The 20611-nt window shown below is 41.5% G+C and overlaps 1 protein-coding gene across 2 annotated transcripts in view; it reads left to right on the plus strand.

Annotated features, from left to right (window-relative positions):
* The window catches only part of GALNT18 (polypeptide N-acetylgalactosaminyltransferase 18), a 359386-nt gene that overhangs the window by 247116 nt on the left and 91659 nt on the right, over positions 1-20611 (plus strand). For both annotated transcript variants that reach the window (XM_017881607.1, XM_017881608.1), the window contains exons 5-6: positions 1337-1534; positions 6099-6213. In XM_017881607.1, coding sequence (XP_017737096.1) covers positions 1337-1534; positions 6099-6213 — 313 coding nt within the window. The remainder of the gene's footprint in view (positions 1-1336; positions 1535-6098; positions 6214-20611) is intronic.

The following is a 20611-nucleotide window of genomic DNA, read 5'->3' on the forward strand; positions in this document are numbered from 1 at the left end:
CTGGGCCAAACATGAGGCAGAAGCCCAGCCTCACAGCCAGGACCAACACCAAGTGGGCAAAGGTGGGGGAAGGTTGCCTAATGTTGTCACAGGTACCCCGGGCTTTCCCACTGCCAGATCGGAGGTAGCACGTAATCTCAGATTCTCCCTATGGTGAAACTGTCTAAGAACATCTTTCTTTCTCTGGTCAGAGCTGCTCAGATGCTGGGGGAAAGGGTCCAGACAGAAGGCCCCAGTGGCTGCAACCAGCCAGGAATAGAGTGACAAATGCAGACCTCCCTGCAGGCCTGGAGGGCACAGTGCCACCTGCTGTGTGTAACTTTGCCTAGGCCTGGGAGACACAGGCTCTGGCGATGACCATGAGTAGCTGGGGCAAGTAGGTGGCCACCCTTTTATCAATATGCCTATTGTCACTGGGGTCTGCTCTCCTCCCCAGACTCCACAGTGCCAGCCTCTGCCTCCAGGGAGTGGGAGAGGAGGACACTTCAGCAGGCAGGGCGTGCACACAGCCCGGCCTGGATGCTGCCATAACAGGCCCAAATTAAGGCTGCAACAGTCATTTTTTATAGCTGAAGTCCCTGCTTGCCATTTGTGACTATTTAAACAGAATTTTCTTTGGATTTATGGCCAGGATAGGAGAGGGACACTTACTATTTCAAGCTGATTTGAATAAACAGTTATACACCAAATGTATTATTAATGAGAAGCTTATCATTCCTGTCTGCAAACACATTACTGGCCTGGTGCCTGCAGGGGCTTCCCAGCTCCCTGGGAAAGCCCAAATGCCCCACCCCTCCTTGGGTGGTTGGGGAACCCTTTTGGGGGGTGGATGTGGCATAGCTGGCATTCCAAGGCAGCATCGCATGGCTGGCGGATGTAGGTTTGTTCTCACCTCCTAGTCTCTCCATCCTCATCTGTCTTTTCCTCCAGATTGATACATAGAATTTTAGCAAAATCAAAGCCCAAGGTGAAAGCTTCTTCTGGACCCTCAGATCTATTTCTTTCTTCTTTTTCTTCTTTTTTAAGTCTTGATTTTTTTTTTTCTAATGGAGAAAGGGGAAGTGAGCAGGAACAAGGCTGGCTGGAATAAGAATCTCTCAGCTCAGCTCTGGATATGCTGATGGAATGGTGGAGCCTCTTGCCATCTGGGAAATCCTCAGGGAACGGGAAGTTGAATAGGGGCTCCTTCCCAGAAGGCAGTGCACCTCTCCATCAGAGGAGATGGGCAGGCTTTCCTTCCTCTTTCTGCTGGGGAAGGACCTTTGGGAGATGCTACTCTGGATATTTCCACCTTGGAAATGGTTACCCCCTCTCTGGCTGTCTCCTCTCTGCCCAGGGCTGAACCTGTCCTCACTCGCATCAAGGAGAACCGGAAGCGGATCATCTCACCGTCCTTTGATAACATCAAATATGACAACTTTGAAATAGAAGAGTACCCGCTGGCTGCCCAGGGCTTTGACTGGGAACTGTGGTGCCGCTACCTAAATCCCCCCAAGGCCTGGTGGAAGCTGGAGAACTCCACAGCCCCAATTAGGTAAAGCAAATCTTTACCTGTGGGTCTCTCTGCTTTGACCTCCAGGCTAGGAACCCCCTACTGGCCCAATGCTTATTTTCCAACTTGAGCCCCATTGTGGGGATGACAGGGGTAGGCAGGGTTGAAAGGAACTGCAGTCTGATCTTCAGTCACTGCCATGGGCTCTGAAGATCTCTGAATCCATTCACAGCCTCAAAGCGACCCATTTCCACACATCACTGTGTCTGGGCGCCAAGCACTGTGCTCCAGATTGGGGATCCAGAGTGATGAAGATTTGGTTCCCACTCCCAAAAGCCTGGAGTCTAGTGAAGACAGACAAAATCGTTGGAATAGGAACATTATTCTACCATGCAGGCAGAAACTGCACTGAAAGTGGGGAAATGCTTTTCAGAGGATAGCATTTTCACTTGTTTTTGAAGACAAGTAGAAGATGGCTGGTTGGGGAATGGACGTCCATATGCAAAGTTCACGAGCACAGAGAAGGTTCGAAGTGACTAGAAGTGGGAAGCCAGCCAGCAGCCCCAGGTAGTGAGGGTGGAGGGGCTGAGAGGCAAGACCAGACCCCACAGAACAGTGTATACCTTGGTGATATTTGAGTGTTATTCTGTAAGACTCAGACAAAAGTGACTTCATACTGTATTTCAAAGGTCCCAAGTTCTTTCCTGCCTTTGCTGCCATCTTCCTGGACTCATGAATGACTCCCCTGTGCAGTCTTAGCTTTTAAGGTTCAGGACGCCTCCAACAGCTGTCTCCACTAGTTTTTATTTCTGTCTATGTTTGTTTTGTTTTGTTTTGCGGCGGAGTCTCACTCTGTCGCCCAGGCTGGAGTACAGTGGCGTGATCTCGGCTCACTGAAGCCTCCGCCCCATGCTCCCCCCAAGTTCAAGTGATTCTCCTGCCTCAGCCTCTCAAGTAGCTGGGATGACAGGCACCTTCCACCGTGCCTGGCTGATTTTTGTATTTTTTAGTAGAGACAGGGTTTCACTATGTTGGCCAGGCTGCTCTTGAACTCCTGACCTCGTGATCCACCTACCTCTGCCTCCCAAAGTGCTGGGATTGCAGGCATGAGCCACTGAGCCCAGCCTATTTCTGTCTATGTTGATGATACAGTGGGTGTCTTTATGCTCCCTGCAAAGTTCTGCCCGTTACAAAACAGAAGGCACCAGAAGGTGGCCTAGGGCACAGTTTTTGGAGTTAAAGAGATTAGAAGCTCATGTTGTTTTGTATTACATGAGGGAGAAAGGGTATGAAAAATTTAATTGAATGTCAGTCATTATTACTTAAGGTCACATTTTTCCTCGCCAGAAGAAAAAAAATATACTCACACTTAAAATGGAATAGAAGAAAACACCACCTAAACACCTGAAGTTGCGTGTTACCTACTCTGCTCAGCTCCTGCCACAATTTTGTGTTGTTAAACATTTGCTGAGAGTCTGCTATGTACAAGGGTCTTTTACATGCATTGGCTCATTTAATCATCATCATAACCTGTTAACCACTCGTGTCTCATCCCTGTTTTACAAAATGAAGAGAGCAAGACTGAGAGAGGAGAATGGCCCTGCCAAAGGCTCTGGGCAGTAGAGCCAAGATCCACCCACGGAAGCTAGACTCAGTGGCTAGTTTTCACCCCTCTATTGTCCACTGTTGAGCTCAGAACTGGTGTAGCTGTTTTCTGCTCCTAGGCCTGATGAATGCTGTTGAAGGGAAATATGCCCCCATGCAATGAGCATTCCTGCAGAAGACTGCATTGACATTAACTGTTTCTGTTCTGTTCATCTCTAACTGTATCAGTCCAGTCTTAATCAGCAAGCCTGCATTCCAGGTCCTTGCCAGACAATGTCATCTCAACCTCAAATTTTCTATCACTCAATTTTTATCAAAAACTTGGTTGAGGGAAATAACTTTTATGGAAGATTTTTGGACGAACATTCCTGGTTTTATTCCCAGATGAAGACAGCTCCACAGAAAGCTGTGATTTATACAAATGTATCTTGCCCATCCGAGCTCCCTTTTCTTTCAAGCTATACTTTAGTGCTCTGCCCACACATGGCATAAGTCATAAAAAGAGCCTAGCAGTATCTTCTAGTGTATTCTAAAGAGATGTCTTTGTGATGGCTGTTCACTAAGTCACCAGGTGACCCCATTAAGAAAATCCACATGAGAAATTTCTTTCAAACTGACTGCCAGTCAAAGAAAGCCTTGCTGTCCCCAGGGAATCAATTAATATGACATTTTCACATGAGAACTGTACATTTTGTTTCTAAGACCATGTATGTTTTTTCCACTTTGACCAACAGGAAACGCAAAGGCAAACTTTCATGTCTACTTTAAGAACAATTGAGAGAGGACCTTGGTCTACACATGCATTCCAATTTGTTGCAATCTTTAGGTCTGTCTAGACATTTATCTATTTATGGTTTTCTATGTATTTTAAATTTTCTTATAAGCTATTTCTAATCCTTTCAGGAATGAGGCAAGGTGTAAATCAATAACCCTTTCATGCTGATAGAATCCACTTAATACCCTAGCCGGTTAATAATAAACCACTGAGGTGGCCTGTGCTCATCTCAGAGTAACTGTTTCAGATTCTGTTCATTACCTGGCTTGAACTGTCAGTTTGAGGAAGGTCCCTTACTGTGTATCCTGAAAGCATTTTTCCAGCGTGCCCTGTCATATCCAACACTTAGGAATGCAGAGGCAAATGCCAAGACCCCACTCTGCCAGCCTGATGTTTCTGAATCATCACATATTTAAAGAGGAGATCTTCTAGACTTAGTGCACAATTGCATCTTTTTACCTTTTTAAATGACCTTTTGAGTGCCAGTTATGTCCCAGAGGCTTCAAGTGTTTTAATTTAGTCCGTGTGAGGTTAGAATGGATCCTATGTTACAGACATGGAATCGGAGGCTCAGAGAGGCTAGGAAACTTCTCTTAGAGACACACACCCAGAAGGGTGATTTTTCCCAGAGAGATTACCTCTAAGGCCTGAGTTCTGTTACCTCCACCACAGCAGGGTCTCAGGCTGCTTTAGGAGTGGTGGATTAGCTTCCCAGGATGCCTGCAGGTCTATAAGGGTGAAGACATTTAGAATAAAATGCAGTGATTTGAAAGGAAGAGAAACAGTGGCTTCAGGGTGCCAGTCTCTGTCTGAGCAGCCTCCTGTATCCCAGGGAAATGGCCTGCAAAATCGCCTTTCTCCACCTTGATAAGTTTCCATTTTCAAAGATGGGTTCATTTACATGTGATTGACTGATAGTTTTCTCATCCCTGAGGAACCTTCATTTCTCCTTTTATTCCCCCACTCCCACCAAGTCATCCAGCCAGGCAAGGGCTAGAAATGATAGCAATAAGCAGTAGAACAATTCAACGTCACTACATAAGCAGTGCTCTCAGCAGAGAAGCAGCCTGGTGCTCTCATGCTGACTCACCTCATGTGAATCGTTCTCTGTGAGGTGCTGCACTGGGTGTCTGCACAGAGCTGGTGAGACCCAAGCTCACAGCCCTCAAGGAAGGAAAAGCCTTCCAGCTCCTGGACCCCATAGCTGTTGGCAGGTTGTTCCAGCCTAAGAACCCTGTTGAATTAGAGACTCAGGCCATGTACCTAAGCTCTGCCTGTTGGCTCTCTCCTCCTGGTGTCACACAGGTACCTTAAGGTCAGTTTTTCCACCACCAAAGCTTCTTTCTTTTGAAACCAGCTTCTTCTCCTGTGCCCGTGTATTGATGAGTGGCCCAAAACCCACTGTCACCCGAGCCAGAAAGCCAGATGGCATCCAGGTTCCTCCCCCTTTCTCACCCTTGTGTAGTTCATCTGTTTTGAAGTTCTGCTGATTTTACATCAAAATATGTCTTTAAACAATTGCTGTCTCTGTTCCTGATACTCTGACTCAGCTCTCCATCATTTTTCACCTGGATACAGCAATGAGCTTCCCAGCTGGGCCCCTCAATTCCCACCCCTTCCCCTCTGGTCAGTCACCCACAGCTGCCTGACTATTCTCTTTAAAAAACACAGATCTGCTTACACCACTGTCTTGCTTAAAATTCCTCATGGACACCTATTTACCTGCAGATAAAATTCAAATTTTTTACCCTGCTACCCAAAGCCCTTTGCAACCTGGTGCCAGCTAATCTTTCTAAGTGGACCAAGGATGACATACAGATCCTAAGTTGGGGAAGGGTAGGAAAACTGGTATGCATTCCCAAGCAGGAACAGAGACTGACTGTGCAGAGGTCAGGGTCAGGGCAGCTAGAGATACAGTCAACCTAGACTGGCAGGCTGAGCACCACTTCTCAAAGCTAACACACACACAAGCACCACCCCACTAATAGCTGATCCCAGGATGGCAGCTGTCTGCCCACTCCCTGGAGGAAACAGCCTTTCTGGAGTGGTTGGGTGAGGCCAGACCCAGGGGCCACTCCAGGAACAAGGCTCACACTAGCTCTGGCAGCAAAGGAAGGAAGAGCACCAGATCCTCCTGACAGTAAGGCCTTACTGCTCTTACTCCTCAGACAGCCACACCAGACAGCCTCTCTGCTCACCACTGGCCCATCTCCCCTGCCCCTACAGGAGCCCCGCCCTCATTGGCTGCTTCATCGTGGACCGGCAGTACTTCCAGGAGATTGGCCTGCTGGACGAAGGCATGGAAGTCTACGGAGGCGAGAATGTGGAGCTTGGGATCAGGGTGAGTGGAGTTTCTCACTCAAAGGGCTCGGCTCAGCTCCCACCAGGGTAATGAGTCTGGGGTGGAGAAATGGGGTTTAAGGTTGAGGGTTACAGACTGATTCAGAACGTCCAGTCCTGAACCCTGGTCCACGTGTGTGTGATTGGGATTGGGAAGACACAGGGTGGAGCATCTTGACTTTTCAGGAAGAAGAGGACTTCAGAACCTGCTTGGCTGGGGGAGGGAGCATGGGAGAGGTTGAGCTGCTAACTCAAGGGAACAGCCTCATTTAAAATCAAACTGAGGTCCATCGGAGTAAGCAAAGGTGTGCTCCAGGAAGCAATAACAGGCATCGAGGGTGGCTGGACAAGAGTGACCCTGAGTCAGCTCCCTTGGGATTTCTCACTCTAACACTCTCTGTCTTCTCCACAGTGGCCCATAGAACATTCCCAAACACTTTGTTAAGAGAGAGCCCAGGGAAATAAACTCGGGGTGTATAAACAGCAAGATGAAGTCAGGCTCACTGCAGGCTGCTTTCTGACCCCAGGCGCTAGCCAGACCCACAGCCCATTCCTGCCTCATGCCATTCTCCCGCCCCAAAGTACAAGGTTTTTTCCAACATCAGCTCATGGCATGGATCCCCAAGAGGCTCTATGTTATTTCTCATCCTACGGGAACATTTCCTAGGCTTTCTGGCTCTTTCCCCTTGGCTAGTGAAAACATAAATCTTCGATGAAGCCCTCTTTCCTATCTGAGGTTCCTGTTAGGTCCCCTGGTGTTAGGCAGGAATGCGATGATGGATACAATGAAGGATCTTGTCCTAGAAGGAAGCCTGCCCACCTCTACGACCAGGGATTGTCCTTGGCAGACCCAGTATTGGAACTGCAGGGCGTCCTCCCCATGATGGCCCCCACTGTCTTCTCCATGGGGAACTTGCAGCAGTCAGCCACCCCCACATGCTCCAGGCTTGCCGATGCTTGGAAAGAACCCTGTGCCTACTGGTGTCCATAGGGATTATCTGAGATGCTCCACCTCACTGCCAGCCTGTTCACACATCCATGCAGACCTCATCTGCCTGGTTCCACCTACTGGCCCTATTCTGGCACCTTTGGCCTTAATGTCTATATCTGATGTCTCCAATTCTTGATACTCAATTCCTGCTGAAGGACTGTAGTGTGGATGCACCCTCCTCTAACCTCTAACCTCCTTCAACCTTTCACCCCACCAGGCAGGCAACAGTCCTTGCCCCTGACCTGAAGGGGAAATTGGGCACCCACAAGGAGCATCTTTTTTTTTTTTTTTTTTTTTTTTGAGACAGAGTCTGGCTGTGTCGCCCAGGCTGGAGTGCAGTGGCACGATCTCGGCTCACTGCAAGCTCCGCCTCCCGGGTTCATGCCATTCTCCCACCTCAGCCTCCGAGTAGCTGGGACTACAGGTGCCCGCCACCACACCCGGCTAATTTTTTGTATTTTTAGTAGAGACAGGGTTTCACCGTGTTAGCCAGGATGGTCTCGATCTCCTGACCTCGTGATCCGCCCGCCTCGGCCTCCCAAAGTGCTGGGATTACAGGCTTGAGCCACCGCGCCCGGCCAACAAGGAGCATCTTACGATGCCTGCAATGATGTGACAGGCACTGTGTGGGGCCCGACTCACCACCCAGACTTAATGCTAGGGCTTTGAGGACTGGCGACATGAACAGCCTCTCTGAAGCTGAGCTTAGAAACCACTTCCAGACACCTGTATTCACTGAAACCCTGAGAAATTGCTTTGGAAGCAGTCAAAATGCATGGACTTATTGGGGAGCTAATGTATTCATAGAGGACAGCCCCTGCATAATCACCCTCGTTTCTGCAGCTCTCTCTACATCGGCCATTTATTCCCCATTTGCGTCCTCGCCATCTCATTTCAGCACTGCTCCTGGATAGATGCTCACCCCAAACATAATATTTTTCACGAGGAGCTGCTGTCAGGAATTCTCTGAGTGGGCTGGACCGCCTCCATTCGCTTGTGTTCTCTGGGTAAAAATGTGCAGGAATGGAGAGAGGAATTAGATTTGTGAACTTTGCTTCCAACATGTGTGTGAGTCAATCACAGAGTGCAGATTTCTGGCTTTTCCTTCCTTAGATTATAAAGTTATAAAGCTATTCTGGAGTGTGGGCCTGGTGAGGCTCTCAAATACAAGTTAAAATGTCTCTGAGTGATTTCATGTACAGAGTTTAAAATACAGTTTACAATGATATCTGGTTTTTTTTTTTTTTCCTCCATCTCTTCCCTCTCAGTTGACAGAGATGAAGTGTCATTGGAGTTGAAGAAAGGGTGGCATTTAAAGCAGAGAACCAACAAGCTGTTAGCTGGCAAAACTAATTACAAATGGGAGGGATGGGTTCATTTGAATTTCAGTTCCTCCTTTAAGGGTTACAGAACCACTGATCATCAGCAAAACAGATTTTCTCCTTTTGTATGGTTATTATTATTTGTCTTTCTTTCACGTTTGATGAGTTAACTTTTCAATGGTTCGGTTTCCTCTATAAAGTAGCACACCTGCCCTAATTACACCATAGGATTGTGTATCAATATGAAAGACATCACTTTTCACCCTTTGCTTAAGCAGAGGCAAATTATTCAAAGTCCTTACCTATCTGGAACACAGAAAGAAAGTTGTTTGTGCAACTACTAAATGCCTGCTTTGTGCCATGGGTTATATTGGCACTTACGTCATCCATCCACAAAACACCCTAAAAATACTATGATTGTAATAGTGGTTTTTTTTCCAGATGATACTGTGAAATTAGGAGCTTATGTATATCTCAAGGTCATGTACCTTGTAAGAGGTAGAGAAAGGATTCAGCCCCAGATCTTTATGATTTGAGGACTAGACAGATATACCACAGTGATCTAGTGATAAAAGTACTTTGAGCACCATCTCAAAAAAGATATTGCAACATCCTGCAGTAATTATCTTCTACTTTATTCACATTTATGTCTACTGAGTCCATATTTAAAGCCTTACTCTTATTTTGTGCTCTGTTTTTTTTTTTTTGTTTGTTTTGTCTTGTTTTTTTTTTCTGATTTGTAAGTCTGCACCACAATGAGAAAAAGGAAGGAGCTGCTGTGGCCAAGTACAGGGAAATGAGTGAGAAATAAGAGCTGACATTGAATAGAAAACAGAAAGATTATATAAATGATAACTGTAAAAGTGCTAGAATGCATAAGAAAACATTTAAGGGCTGGCAAGGGATTGAAATTGTTGGAGACTGTTATGGTTTGAATTCAGTGCCCCCAGCCCCAATGTGTCCTAACCTCCTGTGAATGTGATCTCATTTGGAAACGGGGTCCTTGCAGATGTAATCAAGTTAAGATACAATTGTGCTGGATTAGGATGGGCCCTAATCCAACAGGACTGATGATGTCCTTATAAGAAGAGGAAAATTTAGTCACAGGCAAACATAAAGGAAAGACCACCATGTGAACGTGGAGGTAGAGATTGGAGTTATGATGTCAAAAGCTCAGGAACACCTGGGGCTATCGAAAGCTGGAACAGGCAAAGAAGGATCCTTCCCTAGAGGGTTGTGAGGGAACACAGCCCAGTCAATATGTTGATTTCAGACTTCTGGCCTCCAGAGCTGTGAGAGAATAAATTTATGCTGTTTTAGGTGATCCAGATTGTGATACTTTGTTATAAGAGCCCTGGGAAACCAACCTAGGGACCAAAAAAGTAAGCCAAAGTAGGAACCTGGAGAAATGTTGAGGCTATTCTATATGGAGAACCTGGTGACATTTAAGTTTGTGTTTTCTCGGCTTCGTAGAATACAGAGAACAGAAAGCCAAAGGCTTGCCTTACTTCCCGTAAAGCTGGGACTCCAAAGGCCTGTTTTCTCAGTATAAAATAGAAATCCTCTCTGGAGAAAGAGCCTTTTAACCCAGGCCACACAATTCCCACAGGGAGAGTTTTAAGGAATATGAATTTACAGTTTTAAAAACATCACAAAACAGACAAGGAAAAAAGCAGCAATATCAGTGGACAGCCAAACCTGACCCACAAAGTCTCCAACTTTTGAATCCATCAGACACGGAATATAAACTAGGTTATATCATACACTTAGAAAAATAAGAGATTGAAAATATGAATAAGGAGCAAGATACTATAAAAATAATCAGTCATAGTAGGATAAAATGGAATTTCAAACATGAAAATGTAAAATGGCAATTAAAAGTTCAACAGATGGGCAGAATAGCTGTGTGAATATTATTAAAGGAATAAAATTAAGAAACTGGAAAATAGATCTAAAGAAATCATTCAAAATGAGCCCAAGGGACCCAGAAAATATTGTGAAAAAATATTAAAAGACATGTAGAATTGAAATTGTGGATTTAATATCTTAAAATTCCAAGCAGAGATGATCCTTTTCTCCAGAGAGGATTTCTATTCTATACTGAGAAAACAGTATGGAAGGTTAGGCAAAAGCCATATTTAAATAAATGAGGGCTTAAAATTTTCCCAAACTGATAAAAGACACCAATCCTCAGATTTAAGAAGTCATGCCATCCAAAGTGAGGTAAACATAAAGATATCCCCATTTAGATATACCATAGAGGAACTACAGAATATCAAAGACAAATAAAAGATCTGACAGCAGTCAAAGAGAAAAGATACATGACCTAAGTCAATAATAATTAGAATAACAGCTGACTTTTCAACTGTAACAATGGGACCCAGAAGACTATGATATAATGTCTTCCTTACACTAGAGAAAATAATTGTCAACGTATAAGTGTATGCCCAATTAAAACATCCTTCAAAAACTAGGGTAAAATAAAGTCATTTTCAGATACACAAAAACTGATAGAGTTTGTCATCAACAAGAACTCAAGAAAATAAGTTATGAATGATACACTTCAGGCTTAAGAAAAAAGATCCCAGAAGGAAGTCCGAGACAAAAGAAGATGAGTAACCTCAAAAAGTGGTACATATATGAGCAAATATAAAGAAATATTGATGGCAAATAATACAGGGTAGTGTCTTGTGGAGTTATTAAAACTATAATATATGATGACAATAGCATATAGCTTGGGAGGGAGTGATTGGACTCAAGATGTTCTAAAATACCTACATTGTTAACAAGGATGGAAAGGATATTGTTTAAATTTTGGTAACTTAAGTAAATATGTTAGAATTTCCAGGAAAGTCATAAAAATCATAAAATAGAAAGTATAACTTCCAAAGTAATAGAAGAAAATAAAGTGTAAAAGTGTTATGCAAGAGAGAAGTAGAAATATAGATCATGCAAAGAAAAGCATACAATAAGATGATAGAAAAACCCCAAATATGTTAGTAAATATGGTACACGGACAAAGTAGAAGACAAGTAATTTTAGAGTAGATTTAACTTTTTAATAGCTATTTATAAGAAATATGTCTAAAACATAATTCAGAAATGTTGAAATCTAAAAGGATAAAAACTCATAACAGGCAGATGTCAATCAAAAGAAACTTGCAGTGGTTACATTAACATTAGAAAAGAAAGACTGTTACAATATGTTTTAGTGTAAGTAAAGACTATTTCTACAAAATGTTAAATGTACAGTTCATTAGGCATATATAACAGTTATAAACTTTTATTCACCTAATTGCACAACCTTAATTTACATAAGGAAAAACTGACAGAATTACAGGGATACATTGACAGCTCCACTAACGTAATTGAGAATGTTAATAGTTTTCCCAAGTAATTGATAGACCAACACAATTAACAGTTTGAAGCTAATGGGCACATATAGAACACTACATATAACAGCTGCTGAACACATTTTCTTTCCCAAGAACTCATGGAATATTTATGAAAGTTGACCACATACTGAGGTATAAAACAAGAGTCAACAAATTTTAAGGGATCAGCATCATATAAAACATGTTATCTGACCACAATATAATTAATTTAGAAATTCACAACCAAAATTATAGACAAAAGTCGTATTTTACATATTGTGAAACACACTTCTAAATAATTTATAGGTCAAATAATAAATTATACTGAACATTTGAAAATATTTTGAACTGAGTGATAAATATACTACATATTACATTACATGAAATATAGCTAAAATAATACTTAAGATAAATTGTATAGCATCTTTTATACAAAAAGAAAAGTTAAAAGTTAATGAGCTAAGAACACAATATAAGCCATTAGAAAAATATCAGAATAAAAACAGTAGATGACAATAATAAAGAACAGAAATTAATGAAATAGACTAATAAAGCCAAAGCTTGGTTCTTTGAAAATACTAATCAAATTGACAAATCTTTATCAAGAAAGAACAAATAAACAACAATGGGAATGGAAAAGAGGACATTTCTACAGACAATATACACTCAAAAGATAAGAGTGTATTATGAACAAGTTTATGCCAAAATTTGAAAACTTGAATGAAAAGCACAAATTTATAGAAACGTATGCCTTCTAAAAACTGACACAGAGAAATTTTTAAAAAGCAAATTTATCCTACAGCCATTAAAGCAATTAAATCAGTGGTTTAAAATATTCTGAAAAATGAAAATTAGGATGTGATGGTTCTACCATCAAATGCTGCCAAGCTTTCAAGGAACAAAAATATTCCAAACTTATGCAAATTATTTGAACCCAAAGACTACAGAATAGGTAACAGGTGTCCAGCCCAGCAGCACAGGCAGCTTGGATCTCCTTTTGTTTTTTTTTTTTCTTATTATTGTACTTTAAGTTCATAGGTAGACATGTTACAACGTGCAGGTTTGTTCACATAGTATTACATGTACCATGTGGTGTGGCTGCACCCATTAACTCGTCATCTTACATTAGGTATATCTCCTAATGGTATCCTTTACCCCCACCCCTCCCCACAAATCGGACCCAGTGTGTGAGTGTTCCCCTTCCTGTGTCCACAACGTAGATCTCATTGTCAATTCTCACCCTCATTGGAGTGAGAACATGCCAGCTGTTGTTTTCTGTTCTTTGTGATAGTTTGCTGAGAATGATGGGTTTTCGCAGTTGCATCCACTGTCCCTACAGAAGGACACAAACTCATCTTTTTATGCTGCATAGTATTCCTGATGTATATGTGCACCTTCTATAAATCCAGTCTGTCACTGATGGACCTATTGGGGTTGATTCCAAGTCTGTTGCTTAGACTGTGAATATGTGCTGCAATAAACCATACCTGTGCCTGTGTCTTATACGCATGACTATAATATTGGGTAATATCCCCAGTAAATGGGTATGGCTGGTCAAATGGTTATTTCTAAGTTCTAGATCCTTTGAGGAAGTTCACACTGTCTTCCAAAATTGGATTGAACTGTCCTTTACAAGTCCACCAACCAGTGTAAAAGCCTGTTCTATTTCTGCCACATCCCTCTCCAACACCTGTTGTTTCCTGATTTTTTAATGATTGCCATCTACACTGGTGTGAGCCCAGATGGTATGGCCGGGCCGGTCTCATTGTGAGTTTCTGATTCTGCATTTCCTCTGATGGCGAGTGGATGATGAGCATTTTTTCATGGTGTCTGTTGGCTGTATGAATGTCTTCTTTTGAGAAGTGTGCTGTTCATATCCTTTGCCACTTTTTGATGGGCTTGTTTTTTCTTTCTTGTAAATTTGATTGATTCTTCGTTACGGTTCTGGATATTCTAGCCCTTTGTCAGGATGAGTAGATTGCAAAATTTTTCGTCCATTCTGCTAGGTTGCCTGTTCACTCTGATGGTTAGTTTCTTTTTCTGCTGCAGCAGCAGTCTTTTAGTTTAATTAGGATTCCGCATTTGTCAATTTTGGCTTTTGTTTGCCATTGCTTTGGTGTTTTTAGACATGAAGTCCTTGCCCATTGCACTATCGTCCTGAATGCGTATTACCTAGGTTTTTTTCTAGGCGTTTTTATGGTTTTAGGGTCTAACATTTAAGTCCTCTAATCCATCATTGAATTTAATCTTCATATAAGGAGTAAGGAAGTATCCAGTTTCAGCTTTCTACTTATGCTACCAATTTTCCCAGCCACCATTTATTTAATAGGGATCCTTCGCCATTTCTTGTTTTTGTCAGGGTTTGTCAAAGATCAGGATGGCATGTAGCATGTGGTGGTATTATTTCTGAGGGCTCTGTTCTGTTCCATTGTCTGTATCTCTGTTTTGTTACAGTACCATGCTGTTTTTGTTACTGTAGTCTTATAGTATAGTTTTGAAGTCAGGTAGCATGATATCTCTAGCTTTGTTCTTTCAAGCTTAGGATTGCTTGGCAATGCGGGCTCTTTTTGGTTCCTAATGAACTTTAAAGCAGTTTTTTCCAATTCTATGAAGAAAGTCATGGTAGCTAATGGGGATGGGCGGTTGTCAATCTATAAATTATTTTGGGCAGTATGGCCATTTTCACCATATATTGATTCTTGCCTATCCATGAGCATGGTATGTTTTTCCATTTGTTTGTGTCCTTTTTTATTTCACTGAGGCAGGGTTTGTAGTTCTCCTTGAGAAAGTCCTTTAGTATCCCTTGTAAGTTGGAATTCCTAGGTATTTTATTCTCTTTGAGAAGCTATTGGTGAATGGAGTTCATTCATGATTTGGCTCTCTGTTTGTCTGTTACTGGGTGTATAAGATCATGGCTTGTGATTTTTTGCACCATTGATTTTGTATCCTGAGACTTTGCTGAAGTTGCTTACTCAGCATAAGGATTTTGGGGCTGAGGACAATGGGGTTTTCCTCAATATACAATCATGTCATTCTGCAAACAGGGACAATTTTGACTTCTTTTCCTACTGAATACGCTTGATTTCTTTCTCTTGCCGATTGCCCTAGCCAGAACTTCCAACACTAGTTGAATAGGAGTGGTGAGAGAGGGCATCCCTGGTCTTATGCCAGTTTTCAAAGGGGAATGCTTCAGTTTTTTGCCCATTCATTATGATATTGGCTGTGGGTTATCAGTAAATAGCTCTTATTATTTTGAGAATACGTTCATTCAGTACCGAATTTATGAGAGTTTTTAGCATGAAGGGCTGTTGAATTTTTGTCAAAAGCCTTTTCTGCCATTCTATGAGCATAATCACGTGGTTGTTTGTTTTGGTTCTGTTTTATATGCTGGAGTACGTTTTATTGATTTGCATATGTTGACCAGCCTGCAATCCCAGGGCCATTGCCTTCTGAAACTATTCCAATCAATACGAAAAAGAGGGAATCCTCGCCGAACTCATTTTACGAGGTGACATGTCCGAGATACCAAAAGCCAGAGAGCTTTAGACCAATATCCCTGATGAACATTGACGCAAAAATCCTTAATAAAATACTGGCAAACCGTATCTAGCAGCACATCATAAAGCTTATCCGCCATGATCAAGTGGATCTCTTTCTTCTAGAGCTAAACATTCAGGCAGATCTTAGGTTTATAGCACAACACAGTGGGGCACAGTTGTTAATGATCTTAATAACAGTTCCGAGTCATGAAAAAGGTCTCCGTTGTATTCTGTATACTTATTCAAGAAGACAAAATACACGTATGCAAAGATTTCTATGGAAAATGTAAAACTTGTTAAATTTCTAATACTGAAATAGGCAACTTCTCAGTTTTATGGAATGGACATGGAGAAACTGATTAGAAAGCCTAGCCTATTTATTATGCTTTAAATTCAATTCACTTCTTTAACATGAATCTTGGCTGTCTTCACCTTGGCTGTCTTCACCTTTCTGGAATGGAAACCAAACAAGTAGGGGGTGGTGGGGAAGAATGCCACTACAACCACAGCCAGTGCCCCACCTGTGGTGTCCAGAGCAGGCAACCAGAGAAAAGACCCCTCTCCTCTCCATCTTGCCCCAGCTGTGAATGACTCCTGATTGGATTGAGCTGTTAGAAATGTATTACAGAGAAGAGAGTCTCCCAGAAAGGACTTGCTGTTGGAATGACACCCACTTGAACATATCTGCAAGTCACTGACTCCTTCTCTGAATATCTAAGCTTTACCCACTTGGGGTTTCTTATTGGCATTTTAGAATCTCTATCTTGGGATATGCATAATCATTTGCCTCTTTAGAATATGATCTGCTATTATAATGACACTTAAACAGATTTTCATCCTCCGGGATGACCTTTTACTATCTGCTTCTAAGACTGGACGATTGTTATTATTCTTCATTCCCTAGTGCCAGTTTGCCCCTTTTAACTGCTTTTTCTAAGCCTCATCACAAGATCTAATTGGGAGTGGAATCCCTTGCTGTGATTCTGTCCCTCTTCCTGTGTAGCTGAGTAACATGTAGGACAGGAGGAAGTGAAGCTGATTGGCTCCACTTTGAGCCTTGGGAGAACCAAGGAATCTTTTAAGGTTTCCTTACCTGGCTAGCCTTATAGAATAGCTTAATAAAGCAGAAGTGCATCTGAGATTTCTCAGTACCTCGGACAGTGTCTAAACTCATTAAGTCTTTCTGTTGTCCTAGTCTGCCAGTTTTCATCCCCTCTCATAGGTATTTTCCTCACTCATGGAGAACCTAATACCTATGCATGCCTTGGCAAAATGCCAATGGCTATTCCACAGAGCATGGGTGATGAAAGAAGCAAAGAAAGTGTGGACACAATAGGAGTATACTTCACAAATTACGAAGTTACTAGATATCAAAAACCCCCTTACCCCCTACACTGGGTTCATCTGCTGCTTCTATATCAGCTAAATAACCATAGCAGTACCTTTCATGTATATTTCAAAATCCTTTCCCTACAATTATCCTATTTATTGCACACAGCAATCAAATGCTGAAGGCAAGTCAGAGAGTATTATCCTAATAGTGTTATATGATTAAAAATGTTTATGTTGGTCAAAAAGGTAATTCATTCTTATGCTTTATTATCTCATTATTCTAATCATTATTTTAACAGTAAAGATAAGAAATTAATTTAAGAACCTCATACAGTTCTCTATACAAACATATCATCGTATCTATTACACATGTAGATGCATATGTGCATAAAAATACTACCACACATTTTATATAGTGCTTTACTTTTTAAAGCACACATTAATTTATATGTATTATAGCCATGCTTAACTTTTTATTCAAATGACACTCAGGAATCTGTGCTGCAAGCTAAGAAAACTGACTCAACCTAACTTAAAGAGAAAATAAATTTCTTGGAAGGACATGGGTATCTCAAAGAATTAATTTGTTTTTCAAAGAAGCAGATTCAGAAAAAGAGCAAAAACCAAGAGAGGCTAAACAGCAGAAACTACAGTCAAGGCCACATGGTCCTAATAGTCTATTTGCGAAAATACCTCTGACCCTATTGCCATGACTAGATGGTCCTACCACTGGGTACTGGGCACTGTTGCTTGGGTTTTGGTGACATTAACAAAGGTCAGAAGTCCTGAGTGAGAGCACACGATTAGCTAAATCTAGGTTTATGTACATACCTTTGTTTCCAGGGGACAGCGACAGATCATATTGCTCTTTTCAGTTTCTGCAGTTTCAAGAATTACACATGACAGAGTTCCTCTTATGGGAAATGGAGTTTTAACCTGGGTTTGTCTGTCCTCTAAAACAAGGAATATATTATGTAGGTATTGTTCTTCATATTCCAGATACTTTATCATAAATGAGACTTGAAAAAACTCTCTATTGAAATGCAAATCAAAATCACAATGAGATACCATCTCACACCACTCAGAATGGTGATTATTAAAAAGTCAGGAAACAATAGATGTTCGTGAGGCTGTGGAGAAATAGGAATGCTTATACACTGGGAACGTAAATTAGTTCAACCATTGTGGAAGACACTGTGGTGATTCCTCGAGGATTTAGTACCAGAAACACCATTTGACCCAGCAATCCCATTACTGAGCATATACACAAAAGAATATAAATCTTTCTACTATAAAGACACACGTACACGTATGTTTACTGCAGAACTATTTCTAATAGCAAAGACATGGAACCAACCCAAATGCCCGTCAATGATAGCCTGGATAAAGAAAATGTGGTACATATACACCATGGAATACTATGCAGCCATAAAAAGGAATGACAACATGTCCTTTGCGGGAGCATGGATGAAGCTGGAAGCCATCATCCTCAGCAAACTAACACAGGAACAGAAAACCAAACACCACATGTTCTCACTCATAAGTGGAAGCTGAACACTGGGAACACATGGACACAGAGGGGAACAACACACACCAAGGCCTGTTAGGGGTTGAGGGTTGAGGGAAGGGAACCTGAAGAATGGGTCAATAAGTGCAGCAAACCACCATGGCACATGTATACCTATGGAACAAACCTGCACTTTCTGCACATGTATCCCATTTTTTAGAAAAAATAATGAAAAAAATTAAGGAAAAAAGGAGAAAAAACTCTTTCTTATGGACAATATCGAATATATACCAAAACAGAGAGATAGTAAAATAAATACCATTGTAGTTGTTACCTTACTTCAGTATTGTCAACTTATGGCCAATTTGGTTTTATCTTTACCTCTGCCTAATCCCCCACCTAACTCTAGTTATTTTGAGGGAAATCCCAGACATCGTATCATTTCATCAAAAATATTTCAGTATGCATCCAAAATAGATAAGGACTTTTAAAGAACCATGGCCATGATGCTATTTTCAGTCCTAAAAGAGTTGAAAAGAATACTGTAATACTGTCAAATATTCAAGTATACAAATTTTTCTAATTCTCTCATAAGTTTTTGTTTTGTTCTACAATTTGTTTGCTTGAATCAAGATTCAGTTGGTTACATTTGTCTTTCCAGTCTCCATAATCTACTGAATATCTTTCTCCATCTCTTTTTTTCCCCCTCTTGTAATTTATTTTTGAAGAGATCAGGTCATTTTTCCTGCAGAGATTCTCACAGTCTAGATTTCTTGATTACATTCCCCTGATGTCATTTAACAGGCCCTTCTGTCCCATATATTTCATCTAAATTGGTAGTTAAATCTAGAGATTTAGGTTCAATTTTGTAGCAAGAATATTTCATCAGTATTTGTGTACTTCCATCATGAAGTAAATGATGTCTACTTGTGTTCCCATTTGTGATGCTAACCATCATTACTGATTATTGCCTAGATTCAGTAATTCATTAGGGGTTACCAAATAGTAATATTTTAATTTTATTTCTCTTTCCTCATTTATTAGCTGAAATACTTCCTGTAGAGACATTTACAATAATCCATTCGTTGGTTACCCAGAAGTACAAATAAGTTCTTTTGGAAAAGTCAGGATAAATAGTTCTTTCTATAATAGCTTTCAAAATAATGAATTGATTCTCAACCACCCTCCAAAGGGGACCAATTAGTTTTTTAGTATCCTTGTGAACTTATGGGTTTAAACATATTATATGTATTTCAATTAATTATCCTTGCATACATTTAATATCCTTATTGACTTACAAATTTTCTCCCTTTGTCCATTGGGAGCCTGTTGACATTTGTCCATGGGTCCTTTTGACTCTTTAATGACTTCCCTGCCACAAGGAGGGTTCCAGGCTCATCTTACACATTTCCTGCTCCAGACTTGTAATTAGCTACTTCCCTAAGGAACTCAGCTTATTGTTAGTGAGAAATGGTATTTAAATCCACAATCTGGGTACTAGACATGCTCATTGCTACTGGATTGGTCCATGTTTCTAGGTCTTTTCAGTAGTCAGAACTAGAAATAATTATTAATATAGAGCTAAAATATTTCAGGCATTCATGATGATCTTTCTCATTCAAACTTAGGACAGCAGAATTTTACTTAACTTCATCAATTTTACATCTATATTTCCTTTCTTTTATGCCAAAATTTCTGGTTCTTAATGACAACAGCATAGGTACTTGTTTATTTTACTCCCCAGAATGCACAAGACTGTTTCAGCATATTAATGAGAATGCTACCACCAATGATATGATAAATTAAGTGGTTTAATTTATTTTGCATTTCTTCTTTAGATTCTATCCCGCTAGGATGTACAGTCAAATTACTATTATCTACAGTTATCTAGAAGCATTCCTCTCTGTATGGTTGTCCTACCAACCTAAGAAGTAGGTTCGGGGGCGGAGCAAGATGGCCGAATAGGAAGAGCTCCAGTCTCCAACTCCCAGCCCGAGCGACACAGAAGACCAGTGATTTCTGCATTTTCAACTGAGGTACTGGGGTCATCTCACTAGGGAGTCCCGGACAATCGGTGCTGGTCAGCTGCTGCAGCCTGACCAGCGAGAGCTGAAGCAGGGCGAGGCATCGCCTCACCTGGAAGTGCAAGGGGGAAGGGAATCCATTTTCCTAGCCAGGGGAACTGAGACACACAACACCTGGAAAATCGGGTAACTCCCACCCCAATACTGCGCTTTAAGCAGACAGGCACACCAGGAGAATATATCCCACACCTGGCCGGGAGGGAGGGTCCCACGCCCACGGAGCCTCCCTCACTGCTAACACAGCAGTCTGC

This window comes from Rhinopithecus bieti, unplaced genomic scaffold, assembly GCF_001698545.2.
Source record: "Rhinopithecus bieti isolate Rb0 unplaced genomic scaffold, ASM169854v2 scaffold_11944, whole genome shotgun sequence".
In the NCBI taxonomy this organism is placed as follows: domain Eukaryota; kingdom Metazoa; phylum Chordata; class Mammalia; order Primates; family Cercopithecidae; genus Rhinopithecus; species Rhinopithecus bieti.